Source organism: Bos javanicus, chromosome 16 (assembly GCF_032452875.1).
Source record: "Bos javanicus breed banteng chromosome 16, ARS-OSU_banteng_1.0, whole genome shotgun sequence".
Classification (NCBI taxonomy): Eukaryota; Metazoa; Chordata; class Mammalia; order Artiodactyla; family Bovidae; genus Bos; species Bos javanicus.
The window spans coordinates 80,398,545-80,418,100 of record NC_083883.1 but is presented as its reverse complement, the minus strand read 5'-3'; the positions used below and the strand labels follow the sequence as shown (position 1 = coordinate 80,418,100).

The 19,556-nt window shown below is 62.2% G+C and overlaps 1 protein-coding gene across 1 annotated transcript in view; it reads right to left on the bottom strand.

Annotated features, from left to right (window-relative positions):
* The window catches only part of IGFN1 (immunoglobulin like and fibronectin type III domain containing 1), a 30,741-nt gene extending 15,715 nt beyond the window's left edge, over nucleotides 1-15,026 (bottom strand). The window contains exons 1-12 of the mRNA XM_061383755.1: nucleotides 14,918-15,026; nucleotides 12,814-12,850; nucleotides 12,266-12,388; nucleotides 11,097-11,236; nucleotides 10,107-10,206; nucleotides 8,519-8,563; nucleotides 8,199-8,244; nucleotides 7,584-7,761; nucleotides 6,733-6,846; nucleotides 5,100-5,268; nucleotides 3,850-4,122; nucleotides 3,080-3,139 (exon numbers count right to left, since the gene is read on the bottom strand). Coding sequence (XP_061239739.1) covers nucleotides 3,080-3,139; nucleotides 3,850-4,122; nucleotides 5,100-5,268; nucleotides 6,733-6,846; nucleotides 7,584-7,761; nucleotides 8,199-8,244; nucleotides 8,519-8,563; nucleotides 10,107-10,206; nucleotides 11,097-11,236; nucleotides 12,266-12,388; nucleotides 12,814-12,820 — 1,255 coding nt within the window. The 5' untranslated portion in view covers nucleotides 12,821-12,850; nucleotides 14,918-15,026. The remainder of the gene's footprint in view (nucleotides 1-3,079; nucleotides 3,140-3,849; nucleotides 4,123-5,099; nucleotides 5,269-6,732; nucleotides 6,847-7,583; nucleotides 7,762-8,198; nucleotides 8,245-8,518; nucleotides 8,564-10,106; nucleotides 10,207-11,096; nucleotides 11,237-12,265; nucleotides 12,389-12,813; nucleotides 12,851-14,917) is intronic.
* Nucleotides 15,027-19,556: the final 4,530 nt, after the last annotated feature.

Genomic DNA, 19,556 nt, shown 5'->3' with positions numbered 1-19,556 from the left:
GCCTTAGCGCCTGCCCCCATTCCCCCAGAACCCGCTAAACCATCCCCATAACCAGCCTTAGCACCTGCCCCCATTCCCCCAGAACCCCCTAAACCATCCCCATAACCAACCTTAGCGCCTGCCCCCATTCCTCCAGAGCCCCCTAAACCATCCCGATAACCAGCCTTACCTCCTGAATCAACTCCCCCAGAACCCCCTAAACCATCCCGATAACCAGCCCTAGCCCCTGAATCAACTCCCCCAGAACCCCCTAAACCATCCCCATAACCAGCCCTAGCCCCTGAATCAACTCCCCCAGAACCCCCTAAACCATTCCTATAACCAGCCTTAGCCCCTGAGTCAACTCCCCCAGAACCCCTTAAACCATCCCCATAACCAGCCTTAGCGCCTGCCCCCATTCCTCCAGAGCCCCCTAAACCATCCCGATAACCAGCCTTAGCGCCTGCCCCCATTCCTCCAGAACCCCCTAAACCATCCCCATAACCAGCCTTAGCGCCTGCCCCCATTCCTCCAGAACCCCCTAAACCTTCTCTATAGCCTGCCTCACCGCATGACCCTGACTCCCCAGAAGCCCCTAAACCACCCCTGTGACCTGCCTTAGCCCCTGCCCCCATTCCTCCAGAGCCCCCTAAACCATCCCGATAACCAGCCTTAGCGCCTGCCCCCATTCCTCCAGAACCCCCTAAACCATCCCCATAACCAGCCTTAGCGCCTGCCCCCATTCCTCCAGAACCCCCTAAACCTTCTCTATAGCCTGCCTCACCGCATGACCCTGACTCCCCAGAAGCCCCTAAACCACCCCTGTGACCTGCCTTAGCCCCTGCCCCTATTCCTCCAGGGCCCCCCACACCATCGCTAAAGGCCGCCTCCCCCACTAGCTCTACCCCACCAGGCCCAAGACTCCTGGACCCTCCTCCGTAAGCTGACGTGCCTCCTACTGACTGAGGCCCTAGAGCGCGTGACCCATCCCCACAACCCAGCGGTTCACCGGACGCATCAGCCCACCGGCCCTCAAGGGCCACCCCAGCGTGAGACTCTGATGCCTCGGGGCCCCCGGGAGCACCCCCAGGACCAGCCCCAGCTCCAGAGACCCCCACACCGAGGCCTCTGGCTCCACCCCTGTCATGCACTTGGCCTGCCACTTGCAGAGACCCCAACACCCCAGAGCCATCTTCACCCGCTCCTTCTCCAGAAGCCCCCAGACCCCCCAGGGCTCTGCAGCCCGCATCATCTCCAGTCTGACCCCAAGGCCCCGCTCCCCGCCAGCCCCCCGGCTCTGCCCCTGCGCGTCCCTCCCCAACAGTCTCTGCTGCAGCTGAGGCCCCCAGGCCGCCTCTCCCCACTGACCCTGCTGTCCCAGGCCGGCCCCGGCCACCAGGAAGATACTTGCCCCCAGGGCCGCTGTCTCCCCAGCCTCTGGAGGCCCCCCCAGCCTCTGCAGGCACGCTGCTCCCACCCACAGGGCCCCTGTCTGGGCCGCCCGAACCACTCTCGAGGCTCTCAGGTCCCTCAGACGCCCTTCCTGCAGGACCACGACCATCTCTGCCTCCAGACCACGTGCCCCCGGGTACGTCTGAGCCCCAGCTGCCACCACGCCTGTCCCAAGGCTCTGCTCCTCCCGGGCCCCTAGCACGGCCAAAACCCACAGCTCCTGGCCCGCCTAAGCCATCACTGAAACCGGCTCTATAGGCCAGGCCTGCTCCCCCAGGGTACCCGGAGCCCTCACCCAGCCCAGACTCCATCCCCTCCGGGCCTCCGAGGCCACCCACGTGGCCCACCCCACCTCTGGGTGCTTTCTCTCTGGAGCTCCGGGACCCGTCCCAGAAACCTGGCTCAGACCCCATGGCCCCTGAGCCTCTCAACCCGTCCGTGTCTTCCAGGGTCCCACCAGGGCCTGAAGACTCACTGAGCCTGTGGCTTCTAGCATCAGACCCGGTCAGCCCCGCCGCCTGGGGGCCACCCTCACCCCCTCGCTCCCCACCGCACACCAGCACTCCAGGCCTGCCGTGGGCCCCGGTTTTGCTGGGGTCGGACCCAGTGTCATCCCAAGGGCCTGGGCCCACAGCCTCGCCTGGAGCCCTCCGACCGGCAGTCCAGGCCCGGGGATCCTGGGCCCCGCTGGAACTGCGGCCCACCTCACCCAAGGCCCCCATGGACTCTGGGCCCTCCCTTGTCCTGAGCCCCCGTGGGCCCTCTCCCCAGCCCCCGGGACCCCCTGGGCCTCCATCATCTGCCTCTGCCCCAGTTTTGGCCTCAGGAGCTCCGCGGCCCTGGAAGAAGCTTTCACCCGCAGATATAGGTGGCTCCTGGAGGTGCCAGCCTGCAGATGCCCCTGAGCCCCAGGAGCCCCTTGCATCCCTGTGGTCAGCATCGCTCCCTTTCTCAGGGCCCCAGCCTGCCATGGAGCTAGAGCCCCATCCTCCTACAGGCTCCAGTGCTCCAGGACCCTCTGCCCCATGGTCGCCTCCAGCACCCCCTGGGCCAGCCCTGTGGCCCCACCCTGGGCCCGCCATGCCTCTCCCCACCCCACCACTCAAACCGTGCCCTCCCCTCAGCTCACCCAGGCTCTCCCCCTGCAGAATCTCTGACCCTTGCCCTTCTAAGCCAGACCCTGCAGGACCAGCCTGGGCTCCCCAAGGGGCCCGCTCCCCCAGCCCTCCAGCCTCAAGCTGCCAGGACCCTGCCTCCCAGGCTCCCGTTGGCTCTGCACCGTCTCTGCTGCGACCTCGCTGTTGGCCTCCCGTGAGTCCCAGCCCGGATTCCAAGCCCCCTCTTAAGCCCCCCGGAAGGCTCCGGTCCCCCCCTCTCCCTCCGTGGAGCTGGTCGACCCCAAGACCCGGGACTCTGCCTCCCTCCTCTTCCAGAAAGCCCTCTCTGGCCTGTCCAGGGACCCATGCTGCGTGAGCTGCCTCCTTGCCCCCCGTCGAGGAGTGACCAGGCCCTCCCAGGCCGCCCCTTTCTGGGCTGGCTGTGGCCCCAGAGGCCAGCCCAGCTCTCTGGAGGAAGCTCCCTGTGGGGCCCTGCTCTCTGGATCTATCCCCCTCCCCATGGGCGCTCCTGAAATCTTCTGGGCTCTGGCCTTCTTGTGCCTGCCTCTGGTGGTCAGCGCTTGCAGTCAGAAGGCTCTTATCCTTCCCAGCTTTGGTAAGAGGTCACGCCCACGGAGAGAGAGAAGAGAAAAGCCCTGTTAAATCAGGCTGAGGCGCCTCTCAGACCCCAGCGGTTTCCCCAGTTGCCTGACCCTCAGTTTCCCCAGCAGAGAAGCAAGCCGGCCATCTCTGGAGGAAGCCAGGCAGACCAGCTCGCTGGTGGCTCATCCCATCACCGCCTCCCCCGGTCCTGTACCCGAGGCCCCCACCCCGACCCTGCTCGGTGGTTCAGGAGGACTTTGGGAGAAAATACAGAAGCCAAAAGTCATTTGCCACCTGCAGTTGCCTCGCTGGTTTTTTTTTTTTCTCCATTTAAATCAACTTATTCTATTGTTTGTCTTACGAATGTCAACTTCAGTTTCCTGGGATCACCTTGAACCCAGAACCCTAAGGGGGTTTAAGGATGTTCTCTGGCCTGACCCAGGGGCTCCTCACCCTGGGTGGACCTGGCCCACTGTCCTCAGCCCTGGCCAGGACCCCAGGCCACCTTGGATCTGTGCCCAGTGCAGCAGACGCTGCTGGGGAGGGTGGGCTCGCCGTGGAGGGCCCGCACTGCAGGCGTGGAGCATGGCTCTTGGGGGCCTTTCTGGCCTCCGGGGATGAGGGGTCCCCAGTACAGGGCACTGACAGGGAGCCCCGCCCCCCTGGGCCTTGGGGCCTGCCTCAGCCGAGGCGGGGAGAGCCCGGGATCCCCGCTCACCTTCCACCACCAGCCAGGCGCTGGAGGCGTGGAGCTTGGTGCCCAGAGAGTAGAGGCCCATGTCGGAGAAGCGGACCCCTCGCACCAGCAGCCGGTGGGTCCGCCCGTCCGGGGACACAAACACCTCGTACTTGTCACTGAGGTGGAGAGGCTGGTGCTGGAACCTCCAGGCGGCGCTGGGGCAGGGGTTGGACAGGGTGCACTCGAAGATGGCGTCCCCCCGCTCCTCGCAGCGGACGTCGGCCAGCGGGACCACCACGCGGGGCGGGATGGCTGCGGGCAGACGCGGGGCGTGAGCCGACACGGGGCGCCGGGGGCCCAGGGCGCCCGGGGCAGGCCGGCTGGGCCACGGCTGCCTGCCTCACCTCGGACAGGTCACCCCTCACCCCAGGTGTCAGTTTCTCCACATAAAGTGAGGAGTTATAATTAGGCTGTGAACAGTGAGACGTGGCTGGCATTCTAAATCTGAACCTTCTCTCCGGGGGCAGGTAGGTTCAAGAAGGAGACGGACAGGCTGAGTACGGAGCCTTATACCTGCCTTCCGACCGATCCTCCCAACCACCTCCAAGGCAGGTGTCGCTGTTACCCTCCACAAGGTCTGAAAATTGAGGCTTTACACGCTAAATGGCTCCCGCAGTTAAGAGGTGGTCCAGCCAGAATTCACAGGCAGGCCTGGCTGAGCCCAGGGCCCTGCCCCCTTCCCTGTGCACAGCGCCGGGCCACCTGGAGGTCTCACCCCTTTTCAGCCTGACTCAGCCTCATCCTCCATGGTTTATCTGCAGAAAGCTCCCCCCACCCTAGGGGTCAGCGCCCTCCAATGCCCTTAGCTGCCAGGTGCTGGGGAGGGGGTGGTGGTGGAAAGGGACAGAGTCTGATGATGGAGAAAGGGACCATTCCTGAGGGGGACAGGCAGGGAGGGGAGGGATGGGACAGTGGAGCTTCTTGCTGGGGGTCATGAAGGGGGCCATGCCTCAGAAGGGAGGCTGTGGAACTGGTCAGCTCCGGCCTGAGAGGGAGTGGATGCTGAGGACGGACCGTGAGCGAGGGCGAGAGCCCACGTCTGAAACCCTCAGCGCCCAGCCCAGCACCAAGAGAACACGGACCGCGGCTTCTGGAAAGGGATCGTCAACATTTAACCGTCGGGCACGAGCTCCTCTCCCGGACGGCGAGGGGGCCGCGTCCTGGCCATCCAGCAGCCCCACTGGAAGGCACGCTGGCGCCCGCCCAGGCGCTCAGGGCAGACCACTCACCGCTGGCCTCCAGCTCCGTGGTGAATATGTGGGCATCCTCCACCCGGACCTGGTAAATGCCGGCGTCCTCCGGCTGCAGGTCCTGAATTTGGAACTGGTAGTGCTTCCCCAGACGCCGCAGACAGTGCTTGGTTTCGTTGTCGAAGCCATAGGGGACCATCTCGCCATCCTGGGGCCAGGGGAGGAAAAGGGGGGCGCAGGGCCTCCGTGGGTCCACGGCTCCTCCTGCCCCCATCCTGCTTGCGGACGACCAGCTGTGCTCCTCACTGGCCTTGGCACCAAACGACACTGCGGGACCACGACGGGTGGGGAGAGGGGCGGGGAGGAGGCCGAGCGTGTGGTGGAGGGAAATAAATGCTCTAGGAATATCCGTGGCTCTGAGACGGAGTAAACGATCTGCCGGCATTATGCAAGAGACACCCGAGAGAGTGCTGAGTCGGCAGGGGGGCGGGCGGTGGACCTCCTTCCCGAGCAGGGCAGGGAGGCAGCAGGGTGGCCGGTCCCCCGTGCTCTCATTCATGAGGAACCAGAGTACTACCAGCGGCCCGTGCACACGCCCACTTCAGCCAAGCCCTGGATAGACTGGCTCCTTGCTGGTCATCCCTGACCCACCACGGCGCGCCTGGTGATTTTCTGACTTTGGTGCGAAAGCGATGCGGGTTCAGTAGAAACGCTACTTGGAATTCTGATCTTTCCCAGGCTAGCGACGGACAGTGCAGCCCAGGGGGTGGGTCACACACCCAGACACTTAGAGCTGCTCTGTACCAGGCGATCCTCTGTTTTCCACTTTGGGTACAGGCACGCCTGCTCAGTCGCTCAGGTGTGTTCGACTCTTTGCGACCCCATGGACTGGAGCCTACCAGGCTCTTCTGTCCATGGGATTCTCCAGGAAAGAATACTGGAGTGGGTTGTCATTTCCTTCTCCAGGGGATCTTCCTGACCCAGAGATCAAACCCAGGTCTCCCGCATTGCAGGCACACGCTTTACCTTAATCTGAGCCACCAGGGAAGCCCATTATCAGCTGTACCTCAATATAAATTTTTTTTTTTAAAGCACTACATGGGGGGCCAGGGAGTCTCCGTAGGGAGGAGTTAGCCATGCGGATGGCGGGGAAGGCCACGGTGGACAGAGGGGCAGAGGAAGGAGGTGAGGCTGGTGAGAGACAGGGAAGGGTGCACAGGAGGGAGAGCTGGGGGAGGGGCGTCGCGCATGCTCATTTATCTGCTAGACGCCCCAAGAGACTGACCGGTCCTGCATTATGCTGATGCCACGAACGAGGCTGCCAGCACAGAGAGGTAAGCATCCTGCCTGAGGTCACACAGCCAGCAAGTGTGACACCCCAGCCCAGCCCCTCGGGATCCCTGCCCCACCCCCACCTGGTTGACGGGTCACTCCTCGTGGGGCCCATGCAGAGGTGTGTCTGGAGAGAGCGCTCAGAGGCGAGGGGTGCACTTCTAAGAACTCTCTTTTGACCCAGTGCCCTGGCTGGACACCCTGGACCTGACCGCAGCAAAGCCAGAAAGGGCTCCACAGGGCGCAGGGCATATCGCCTGTGTCCTCACCGTCCCTCTCGACGCTGCTCGCACCAATCCTCCCCTGCCAGACCCCCTCCTTGACGCCCCCCCAGACTCACCTTGTACAGGTAAATCTTGCTCTCAGGACTCTTGAGGTCCAGCTCCAGGCCAAAGGTTGCGATCCCCTCCTTGTTGACCCGGACATGTCTCAGGTTGGCGATGGTGTTGAGGTACTAGGGAATATGAACCCGTCGGGGGCACCCTCTGAGTGCGCTCCTCAGGGCTCCGGGTCCTCAGGCCCCAGCCCCCGGCAGCGCCCGAGCCCACGTGTGCTGGGTTACAAGGTGGAGGCTGGGTCCTGCGTCAAGGCTGAGCAGACAGCCCAGAGCAGGAAAGCTGGGTCCCTGGATGGAAGTTTGGATGAATCGCCTTCCAAGCTGATAACACTGTTCTCAAGGTAATGCAAGCAAGTGGCTTTGTGTTTCCATTAGAGAAAGCAGACTTTCACCAGGGCTAGATTAGACTCAGGGAAAACTTCCCGGTTCTCTTTCAGTTTGTAAGCGGCTGAAGCCCGTCTCCCCAGAAGCCTTTAGAAATAAGACAGACCCCCCAGGGTCGGGTGATGGTGTGCTGACGGCAGTGGGCAAACCTCAAGCCTTTGTGGAGCTTAGTGCTTTAAGTACATCCTCTGACCACCGCTCAGTAACCCTGCGAGGCAGGGATGCCTGTAACACCCACTTTACAAGGAATGGAACCAAGACCCAGAAGCCCTAACTTTTCCAAGGCCCCAGATTTCAGTGAGTGTCCAAGCCAGGCTTCAAAGCCAGGACGCAGGTCCTTAGCTGACGCCGCGTGGGGACGGGGCGGGGGCGGCCCCTCCACGGCTGGCGCTCCAGATGTGATGTCCCCCGACCCCACCCCCAGGGCGCCCCCGGGGATGGCAGGGGCCGCGGGGCGGGCGGGGCGGTACCGGCGCCAGCTTCTCCTCGCGCTCCTTGCTCATCCGCTGCAGCCGCCGCAGCATCCAGCGGAAGTCCACGATGCCGTATTTGAGGCAGATCTGCTCGTAGTCCTTTCGGTCAGCCGTCATCAGCAGCTGCCACACCTGATCCATGTCTACTTTCTTCTTCGGGGCGGGAGGCGGGTCCCTGGGGAGCGGGGTGGGCAGGTCAGAGACCGCGGGACCCCCAGGGGCTGGTCACCCACCGGGCCGGCGCCCTGAGGGGGTGAGCGCTGCGCTGGCTTCCTGGAGCAAGAGGCCGCGGAGACACCGCCGGCGGCACCGGAGGGGAGAAACTCTCTTCTAACTAACGACTGTCTTGCGGCTTTCAGACCAGGGTGTCTGAGGGGACATTATTCTGTGGCTCGAGTGGAGCACATTTTACAAACAACCCAGAGAGCGGAGATGATTTACTCAAGGACACAGAGCTTAGAATTGGAGCCTGGGGTCCAGCGCTCCCAGCAAGTCCACCAGCCAGCAGAAGCCCCTCTCCCCTGCGGGCGCTGGGAGGGGCGGCCAGTGCGAGTCGGCTTTCAGCAGGGGCGGAGCCTCCAGACCCCCTCCCCAGGACAGGCCCAGGCCCACCTCTTTTTCAACATCTTCCGGAAGTCCACCAGCTCCTTCCTGAAGTCTAGAAAAGGAAGAGGAATGAGCCCCAGCCTCAGGTGGGACTCCACAGGGCTCACACAGGCCTCTCTGTAGGAACCCCAGGGGGAGGGGGGGAGGGGGCTGGAAAGGGGGCCTGTGGTTCGTGACAGACCACTGGGCTTTGGAAAGGAGCCCCCTCCTGTGGGCTGGTGATGGCCTGTGAAGCACCCTGAGGGCTTGACCAGGTGTGGGGCGCTGGCAGGGAGTAGCCCCTCCCCCAAAGACCCTAAGGAGATTTGGGACAACTTTCCACCTACCCTCTTGGGGCTCCTTGGGCCTCTTCCGATTCTTCCGAAAGCCAACTAGACCATCAGGAAGAGAGGAGGTGGTTAATGTGGACAGGCGGGGAGAGAAAGGAGAAACCCTGGTGGGCTTTGAGAACCAGCGGAGCCCACCCCCAGTCCTCTCTGAGGCTGGCGGCCATCCAGGAAGAGGAAGAACATGGCGGAGGGTCCGGCTATCTCCGGCTCAGAGCGTGACCCAGGGGGGCAGCCTGATCCCCATATCCTTCAGGGCGGCCCACTCTCATGTCGACAGGGCTGGGGGTGGCGTGAATGCGGGGGGGAGCCGCTGGTGACTGCGCACTGAAGGGCATCTAAGGGGCAGCTGTCCTCCCCCTCCACCTGAGAGCCGCCATTTCAGGGCCCAGGCCTGGGGGCATCAAATACGCCCCCCGGGGAGGCCGGAGGGCAGGCCTCTCGCCTTCCCGGCTCCTCTCGAAACCAGGAATGGCCAGGGGACATGACCTGGGCAGTGGGCGTTGAGAGAGCAGGAACACACGAAACAAATGAGTGCTTTAAATAATAATCTCTCTTCAAAACCCTAGCTTGCCGCAGGCTTCCCGTCTGACTTTTGTACTGGTTACCTTAACGAGACAAGATACCCATGCCTCTGTCTCCAGGGCAGAAATTCTCTAACTCAGTTTTCCTAAAACCTTAAAACTTTTACTGAAGAACAAAGAATTTACACTGTACAGGACCATATGAATTTCATACTTCTTTCCTTGGAAGTACTGTCTATTTCCACAGTTGTAAGACTCTTCTTTATTGAAGTGTAGTTGATCTACAATAATATATTAGCTTTTGTTTCTTGATAAAAGGACCAGATGTCCCAGGGCCACTCCATCCCGGCTTCCTGCCTGCATGTGGGTTAGCCGAGTCCGTAGCAGCCAGCCTACAAGGTCAGGGTGGCACACCGCGGGAGGGTCTGGCTTCCCCCAGCAGCCCCGAGCTCTGCCGGAGCCTGGATGCCACCCTGGGACTTGTCATCGTGGGGCTAGGAAAGTGGCTTTGCTTCTTGAGCCACATCAAGGAGGGTTTTCTGTTACTCATGCACAAAAACATAACCAACTGAGAGATGAGATCCGCTTTCCAAGACACGTTTACTTTCGATCCCTTGCTGACAATTAATTTGAAATTTTGGAAACACGAGCAAACCAAAGCAAAGCATGTCTAAGGCAGGCTCTGGCCTTTGTGTTACCTGCCCCCATGTTCTCGCCCCACTCCACGCAGACTTGTACGCCAAGAGAGGAAACCGAAGCCCCGGGAGTGAGTTAGCAAACGATTGGACTAGAAACCAACTTTCAGACCCCGACCTCACGCCTCAGGGCCAAGAGGAGGTCACCCGGCACAGCTGCAGGGGCGCCTGCGGGCGTGAGCCTCCCCAACCAGGGGCAGAGGCTGCAGGAGTGGATGAAGCCTGGGGCCCCGCACCTGGTGGGGCTGCGGCCTCCACGGCTCCCCCACACCCCCCAGCTTTGAGGCCTGATCCCCTTAGGGCTCTCCCACACCCGGAGCCCCGGTGGGGCAGGAGGGAGGGGGCAGGGGCGGGGGCGGGCAGGCCCACCTTCGATGACCGTGAGCCTCGCCGAGCACGTGGCCTCTCCATAGGCATTCACGGCAGTGCAGCGGTACACGTCTGTGTCCTCGCCGGTCAGCTTATTGATCTGCAGAGAGGCCGAAGGCAGGGGAACAGGGCTAGCCCCCCTTCCTCCAGTCACTGGGCATAACTACGTTATAAGATGAACAAGGCAAGCTCTTGTCTTCATGGACCTTACCGTGTTCATGAGGAAAGCAGACCCCGAGACCAAACCTAGGTCAGGGCTGCGGTGGGCAGAGAGTGGCTTCCCGGAGTCCACCGGATCCAGGACTAACTACCGTCTCTGGTGTGTGCTGCGGGCCCCTTACCTAACCTCCCTGGACCTCAGCTTATTTACCTATAAAATGAGGATAATAATACCCACATATAGAACCCTGATCAGGGAGCTAGGTCTTGCAAGCTGTGCAGTGTGGCAAATAATATAAATAAATAAGTAAATAAATTTGGCAGTTTCCTGGGAGTCCAGTGGTTAAAACTCCAAGCTCCCAATCGAACCCTGTTCAGGGAATTAAGACACTGCATGCCACACAGCGTGGCCGAAATAATACTACCCCAAAGCAGTGAGTGGTCAGGATTAAAATACACAATCTAGGTCAAACGATTAGCCCGGGAGCAGCACGTAGTAGGTGTTCTGTGATGTGTAACTGTGAATGTTACTGACACTGACCAATATCGACTGAGTGCTCACTGCAGGTCGGGCCTGGGGGAGGTTTATTAGCTAAACCTTCAGTGCTCATAAAAACCCCATGAAGGAGGCACTATCATCACCCCAATTCACAGAGGAAGAGAGAGAGAATGAGGTGATTTTTCAAGGCTGGGGTGGTAAGCCAGGCAGCCTGCCTCCAGGGCTTGAAGGAAGCTCCAGCACTCTGTCAGCAGAGGTTGGCTGGCCTGCTGGTCTACCCTGGCTCTGGGAGGAGAAGGGAGGACCCCCGCCCGGGAGGACCGCAGTCCTACCTGCAGCACGTGCTCCCTGCTGCCCGTGCTGGACGAGACCTGGTACTTGCTGGAGCTGCTGAGGTCCCCTTTGGAGCAGTGCCAGCGCACCCTGGGCCTGGGCTCCCCGCAGACCACAGCCCGGAAGGTGGCGGTCTTCCCTGAAACCGGAAGAGGCAGGCGGGCAGTTTGACGGGTTGAGGGAGGACAGATGGGGATTTTAATGCATGTTTTCTGTGAAGCTCTGGGCACTTCAGCTGCCCGGTCCAAGAGGGGTACCTGCCCTTGGTCCTGGGGATCCGAGGTCCCCAGGTAAGAACGCAGTCTCAGGCAACCAAGGACGCCCTCCCCCTGTCTGTGTATGCCCCTGAGGGCCAGGGCGGGGCGGGGGCCTGAAAGACTCTCCTGGGCCTGGGAAGGGGGAGTCTTCTGTGGGTCCTGTGTCCACTCTCTGGTGGGGGGACCGTGACCTTGGCAAAGCCTGGTGGTGGTGCTCAAAGGGTCCGGTCCTGAGACCCAGGGTTCCAGCCTCAGGAAAGAGCCCAGCTCCATCCCTGCCTGGAAGCCGGTGGGGCGGGGTGAGGTGCTGTCTGTCCTCAGGCCCTCAGCACCTCAGCAGTGTCTTAGCAGAGGACAGTTTGGAATAAAGATGCAAGTCCCCCACCCCTGATGAGAGACGCAGTTTCTCATGACAGTGTTGTTGGAGAGGTAGAGTCAGATCTAACGGGGGAGGGGGTGTTATTTTCCTTAGGCCAGAATGAGGGGCTCTGAAACCTGCTGGGGGGCCTGTGCTGGGGAAAGGGTGCCCGCTCACCCCTCCCACGCAGCCCGCTCCCTCTGCTTCCCCGGCTCCATTCTCTGCGGCCTATGGGCCCCCAGGGCCACTGTGGGGCAACCCCATTTCACTCCGTTTCGAGGGTGCCTCTGCAGAGCTGCTTGTGGGCCGGGAGGGTGCGGGTCCCAGGCTGCCTCATGAGCCTCTGCTCCCCAGCTCACCACACCCCCACCCTCTTTCCCAGATGCCTGTCCCGTGGTAGGCCTGCACCCCTTTGCTTCTCTGCTCCTCAGGCCCCTTGCCCTATGGGGACCCGGCACCCCCAGGTGTAGGGTGAAGTGGCGGACACGGGGGTTAGGGGCTGGGCTGGAGCAGGCCCGGGGGCCGTCGCCTCCAGTCCCCTCCCGGGCCTTACCCTCCTGCAGCGCCAAGGCGATGGGCCTCTGCACGAAGTCGGGCGTGCTGCAGCCCTTGGGCACCTCCTCCACCAGCTGCCAGATGCTCACGCCCGGCGTGGAGGACTTCTTGAGGGACTTCCCTGAAGGAGGTGGCGGGAAGGGAGGTGGGCCGCAGCTTAGACCTGTAGCCGGAGGGGCAGGGGCCCCCCGCCCCCCACGGTTGGGCAGGGCCGGCTCCTCGGCTCCTCCAGGGAGAAGGGCTTTGGGGCTTTCTAGCGGGTGTGGTGGTGGTCTTTCCACGTGTGAGTGGTGCCCCAGGGGAGTGGCCATGGGTGCCCTGGGGAGACCCCGGGAGAGTCCCGGGAGAGGGGGTGGGGAAGGGAGAGTGGAAAAGGGCTCCTGGTGGGAATCGGGGCCCATGGAGGGGCTCTGCTCCCCGGATTTAGGAAAACAAGTTCAAACCCAAATCCGGAACTAACAAGCCACATGCTCTTTGCCCTGCCCCCCTCCCTCTCCTGGTGGGCGCCATGTGGGGTGAGCAGAGTGGAGGGGGCGCTTCTCCCACCTGCCATGGTTCCGGCTCCTCTTTGGCGCTGACTGATCTGAGAACAGAAGGTGGGGCTGCTGAGAAAGGTCCAGGCTGGTCACCCCGTCCTTCCCACACCTCAGCACCCCGGCCGGCCAGGAGCTCCTCTCCCCCACTCGCTGGCCCAGCATGGCCCACCCCCCGGAGACCAGGGAGGGTAGGGCACTGCCCGCTTGGAATCTCATCCAGGGAAAGGAAACTGTGGGTGAGCTACAAGCTGTGCTGGAGGTCTGGCCTGCTGGTGGGGCCCCAGGCCCAGAGGACGCTCGGAGGGCGGCACACGGCCATCCCCAAATCAGGAAAGCAAACTCCAGACCTCAGGGTCTCCCAGCTGTTCCCGGCCTGGCCCCTTGACTGGGGATGAGAATTCTCCAGCGGCATCCCCTGGGACTGTGGGCCGCTCCACCAGCCCCGAGAGTCTCGAGCAGGGCCTGCAGCCCTCCAGCTCCCACCCCACCCAATCTGGAATCCAGATCGCCAGGCCTGCGGGCAAGGATCCCTGGGCTGCCCGTAAGGTCTTCTAGGCTGGAACATCAGGATCTCCATAAATCCATCCACCCCCTCCAAAGCCAGTGAGTTATAATGTCAGGTGGGCAAGAGTGCCTCCCAGACCCCCTCCACCACCAGCAGCACCCCTCTGACTCCCGCTCAACGGCATCCAACCGCCATCCATTGAGGCTGACGAGGCGGGCCGCCGGGAGAGGGCAGGGGGCCTGGGGCTGGGCTGGGCTGAGAGCAGTAAGGAGAGCTGAGAGTCCAGCCGGAAGGGGGTGTCTTGAAAGAACTTCCCAGCAGTCCCACCCCCAGTGCGGTTGGCCCGTGGCCAAGGGTTCCATTTTGGAGATTCCATTTCCTGCCCAAAGAGCCCTCAGTATAGAATCACATGACAGGGCACATTCCGTCCTCCAAGCGAGGAGCCTCCGTTTCATAACTGCCCACCCGCTGGCACCCCGGGCCCGCGGCGTCCCCCCCACAGCCCGGCCACTGCCCCGGCGCGCTGGAATGCCGCAGCGCGCCAGCCGCGTTCTGGGGCGGTCACAGGCCACAGCCGCTGTTCTGCGGGGAGTCGCCGGGCAGGGCGAGGGGGCCGGAGGGGAACCCAGCTGGCCGTGGCGGGGGTGAGGGTGGGGGGCTCCGGCCCACCCACGCCCAGGACCACCACCCCGAGCCTGCCCACCGCCTCCACCCTGGTGCAGTGAGCACGGACGTCTTAGCATCTTCACCCTATGTCTCCATCACTCTTGAGCGGCTCTCGGTTACTTACTCAGCCGTTCGTCACACACCAAGAAGCATAATCCTCCCGCGTCTGTCCCTCCAGCCTCCCGCCTCCAGACCCCAGCTGAGACGGGAGAGCAGCTGAGCCCCAACTGGGACCCGGGGGCCCACGTTGGCCAGCTCGCCCTCCCGACCTCGGCCTCTTCAGGAGTAAGCCAGATCCGGGACAAGGTCAAAGGCGATGGGTGAGAGATCCGTTTGGTGGGAGACCAGAGGGTCAGAGGGTCGTGGTCCTCGTGGCGGGAGGGGCCGTTGGGGAGGAGACGCTCCGCTCCAAGCTTTCTTCCACTTTGGAGAAGAATTTTAACTCTGCACCAAACGGCAGCTTGAGTCCCTGCAAATGTCTCCCGGTCTCCCCCAGGCCCTCAGCACTCCGCCCCCGCCCCACCAGCTCCATCCAGCCCTCCCGCTTCCTGCTGCTTCCAGCTTCTCAATGCGTAGGAGTCAGGGCAGGGAGAGACACCCGGGGCTTTTCTCCCTGTTTGACCATGTTATTAATCAAGATGTGCCGAGTTCCAGACCGGAGGTCCTTATTCTGGACAGCTGCTCAGAGTATTTAAGCTGGTCGGCGTTGCCAGCTGAGCAGCACCGGGAGAGTCCGAGCCTGGGACAGAACTGCCCCAACAGACTCGCTGCAGCTCCGTCCTCCAAGTGTCCCCAGCCATCGGAGGGGATGTACTGCCCAGGGGGGTTCTGGGCTCCCTGCCCCCTGCCTGCCCTTCCTGAGCAGAGAAGGGCCAACGGGATCCCAGCCTCTCCCTCTCTGCCCCTGCCCCGGTGGACAGCCAGGTGTGCAGGGCCCACTGACCTGGGTGCACAGCCGGCCTCCGGCCTCCCGGCCGCTCCCGCCTCCCCACGTCCAGCTGCTGCCGGAGGCTCTGAATGGACTGCCGGTGGCCTGGTGGCGCCGGGACAGATGTAGGTCACGGCGGACTTGCGCTGCCCCCGCCCCTCCCACTCAGCCCGCCTCCCTCCTCCTCCTTCTCCAGCCTGGGCTTGGCAGGGCAGGGCCCCCCCGGGGTTCCCGCCCTCGCCTCCCGGGAGGTCAGAGATGGAAGGGTCCTGTGACTTGGGCTCATCCAACTCCTCGCAGAGCACTAAGCTCTCAGATTGGCTCGGTCAAGTCCGCCCCGCGCGGCCTCGTTTATATGATCCTCTTAGCGGGCGCCTTCTCGTCATCCAGGGCCTTAATTTTTCCACTAAGCTGACCCCTGGGGACCCTTGACACCATAAGTCACACAGACACCCAAAGCCACTGCCCTCTTGGGAATCGGCAACTGAAGTGGCACCAAGCAAACCCAGCCTTGGGGAGCGAGTCTCAGCCCCCGACAGATCAGAGGGTGTAACCCCTGAGGGGGGCAGGGGCAGGGCGAGACCCTGGGAGTCTACAGCCAGGAGGCCTCCCAGGAGGTCGTGAGCTTCCTAAGGTGGGAGAGCTGGCCCCGCCAGCCGGGCTGGGGGCTGAAGCAGGCAGGGCAGACGCCTGGGTGTTAGGACACGTGGATGGAAGGTGGGAGTCGGGGTGGGGGGCTGGTAACAGGTTTCCTTTAGGATGGGGGGCAGGCGGGCCCAGAAGGAGCCGGGGCACAGGGCCGCCCCGTCTGCTTGGGGACAACACCCGCTCGCCCTTTCAGGACAGGGAACTGGTTTGTCGCCTCCAGTAAGCAAGGCTTGATCGCGGATCCGGACACAGCGGAAGGCAAAGGGGCCCAGGTTCCTCTCAGGGGAGGGAACGTGGTTACACACACCCCGGCACGCTGTGGACCCGGGGCTCGCTTGTGTGTGTACTCTGGGGGCAGGTGTCTGACCTCTCACACTCAGGGTGTGTGTGTGTGTGCAGGTGTACATCTACATGGGTTTCCTGCGTCTTTCTAACTCTGGGTATCAGAAGTTGAAGCTTTATTTATTGAACAAATAGGTGTTGAATGCCCCACCCGCCCCTGGGACCCTGGGTCTAGCTCTGTGGTGGGCCCTGAGACACACAGGTGAGTGGGGACGGGGTGCTCCTCCTGCGGGTCTAATGGGCAGACAGATGCTATCTAGGCGGTGACGAAGTGCCCTGCCTGCCTCAGAGGGACCCCAAGCAGGTGGGGAGCAGGGAAAGACCAAGGAGGTGGGCGTGGACAGGTGAGCCTTGGAGGCCATGGTGAGATGTGATCTGTATCCTGGCGGGGGACAGAATCCGTTTGCAGTTTTCAAGCAGCCCGCTGTGCCGCAGGGCAGACAAGGGGCTGGAGGCAGCTGGGAGTCAGAGGCAGGAGTCCGGCTCCCAGGAGGGGGTCCGGTCGCCCTAAGTGCTCTGCCTCGTGGGGCCCTGTGGCCCTTCTCCAGGGGCTCCTGGACCGCAGTGCTGCATCATCTGGGCTAGCGCGGGTAGCTTATAGTCTCCCCAGAGCTCGAGGCGGCCCCCAGGCCTGCTCAGACGAGCCGGTCCTCTCGCACTGGCTGCAGTTGAAATGTCAGGACTCTGATGAGATGGACCCACGGCTCTCACGTGTCCTCTACCCTCCGTCCTGCGTCTTGTGTCCTCTGTCGAAGGAACGTGATGTGCAGCCAAGTCGGCCACGCACACCATGAAGGTGAGAGCTCCCGCATCGCCCGTCTGGGGCCAGGCACTGGCGTGGGCCTCTGTGATAGCACAGGGTGAGAAGAGCGTGCACACGGGGTCGCCTAGCCCCCAGCCCAGCCTCCGCGATATTCGCCGGCCACCACGCAGGCAGACATCGGTGTTCTGACTGTCCACCAGGACCCTTCCCAGCGAGCCAGGGAAATCTCACACCCTCCCCGGGCATGGCCTTCCTGGCCCTCCTGAGGGATGGAGGCGCAAGCCCCCAGGGCCCTTGATTAGCGGAAGGCTCCCCCCAACCCCCGCCCCAGAAGCGCGCTGGGGCGGGGGGTGCTGTGTTCTTTCTCCCTTGGTGACTTTGGGTGAAGACACGGTCCAGCTTACTATCGCTCTCCTGTCCCCACGGGACACACAGCTCAGGCCCCCACGGGACCCCTCTTGCTCCCCGTGGCTTGGGGCGAGTGGGATGATCTCCGGAACCTTCTGGAGTCCTGTGACCTGCTGCCCGAGTGGGTTCCTGGGGTGAGGCCCATGGATCTGGAGGCCGGGTGACTTCCTCTGACATGGGGGCGGCACTTGAACTCAGAGGCTGGGGCCTCTGTCCGGGCTGGGTTAGAGACCATCTCTCTGCTGGGCTGGGGGTGCAGGCGAATGTGCTGGGCAGGCTTCTGACTGAAGACCTGTGCACACGTGCCCGCATACACACGTCAAAGCGACACCAGAAGACGGGACTCTGCAGAAAGGGGAAGGCCTCGAGACGGCCCCAGGGTCTGGGCCGAGGATGGGCTGGGGTCTGACTCTACCCTACCGCTCCGTCCTCGGGGAGGCACAGCTGAGAGCTCGAGGGCGCACACCCCTGCCCCCACCTCCCTCCAGCCCCCAGCTGCTCTCCGGACCCGTCCATACCCACCCCCGGCACGCAGCTGTCTGTGCCCCCCCGACCCCCCAGCTCCAGCCCACCACCGGTCAGGCTCAGTTCACGTCTTTCTCACCTCCTGTTTGTGACGAACCCCTGTGGCCTCCCAGGAATGAAGCCCTCGGCCCTGAGGACAATTTCATGCTTAAAAGGCAGCTTTCAGCATCGGAGCCACGAGCCCACGCTCTCCTGCGAAAGGGCCTGCAGACCCGAGGGCGCAGGCGGGCGGAGCCCCCGCTGTGGCTTCTGGGCCTCTGTGCGCCCCGTCTCCTGGGGCAGATGGGGCCTCCCAGGGCTCGGGGCCGGACAGAACCTTCCAGAGCCTCCAGCAGCAACAAGACGAGCTCCCTTCCTATGGGACACTCTTGAGTCTTTGATGACTCAGTCTGCACCTTCTTTCTTTACGTGAACACAGCGGACGGACGGACAATAGCTACTCTGAGCCTCTCCAGGGTCCGACATTTGCTTCATGAAACGCTCCCCAGGACAAGCCAGCTTTCCCCAGAGTCATCCCTGTCCTGTTTGCTGGGTGCCTTGTGTTTTCTGGCCCTGCCGCTTGCTTTTTTACAGCTGGAGATGGAACCCCTTAATGCCCTTCCTCCGTCCCCCACCCGCACCCCCATCACCCGTCTGCTCTCTGTGTCTGCTGGGGCTCTAACCTGACTCATCCCTGTTCAGAGAGGCACTGACGTGCAGGGGAGGGCGACCCGCCTCTGGACAGCCGATGAACGGGCCGGGGTGGCCTCCGATATCGGGGGAGGGAAGTCCCCGAAGACCAGCCCAGACAGCGGCTCCATGGAGGTGGCCCTCGGGTCAGCAGTGGGAGGGTGACCAGCTCCTGCTCATGGACGCACGCCTGCTCCACACGTGAGCCTGCGTGTCGCCCAGCATGTCACGGGCTGACCGTGCACAGAGCACACGCTCGCTGCCCCCAGCTGCTGCCGGACGCTCACCCCAGAGCGATGTCTGCCCTCGTGACAGCCCCCGAGGTGGATGCACCGCATCGGCTCACGGAGAAGGAAGCTGGGCCAAGAGCCGCCACCCAGGGGTCCCTCGGGCCGTGGCTCGTGACTGATCCAGGCTGGGGCAGCGAGGGTGGGCTGATCCCTTTACAGCTCAGCCTCCTCCCCTTGAGGTTCTGACTTTGAAAAATTAGATAAAAGTCAACATTTTCAAAAATAAAATAATAATAATAAAGAAGTCGACATTTTCAGCCTCCATGCTGTATTCTTTGCTCGCGAACCTCACTGAAAGGCACACCAGGGTGTCTCAGAAGTTGAGAAGGGCCCAGCTGTTTGCAATTTTTGAGCCTTCTGGTATTTTTTTCAAGGAAGAAACGATAAAACAGGGCTAAAACATGAGTAGTGACCTGAGACTGTCACAGCGTTGTTCGTTCATCAGCTGTGTGCTCGGGTGCCCAGTGGTGTCCGACGCTTTGTGACCCCATGGGCTCCTCTGCCTGTGGGATTCTCCCCCCAAGAATACTGGAGTAGGTTGCCATTCCCTCCTCCAGGGGATCTTCCTCACTCAGGAATTGAACTCGGGTCTTCTGTGTCTCCTGCATTGCAGGCAGATTCTTTACCACTGAACCAAGAGGGAAACCCCATTAATTAGCTATACCCCAATACAAACTTAAAAATATGTAAATATGAGTAGCATATTTTAAATATTTACACTCAAGCACTCAACACCTGTAGCCCAGAGACACACATGCCAGGCACTGTCATGGCTCCGACCACAGATGGCTACCGGCGATGACCAACTAATTCCTGGTGCCCTGCCATCAGTGTTTTCTCTGACCACAAGGATGACCCACTGGAGATCGTGGGGGCCCTGCCCCGGGAACCTGGAGGCCGCCCAGCCCAGTCTCCTGACTTAGATGCTGGGGCCTCTTGGAGCCCCCAGCGTGCAGAAGCCTGTTTGCCCTGAATCTGAGCTCCTGGAGGTGGCTGAGCTTTCTCCACC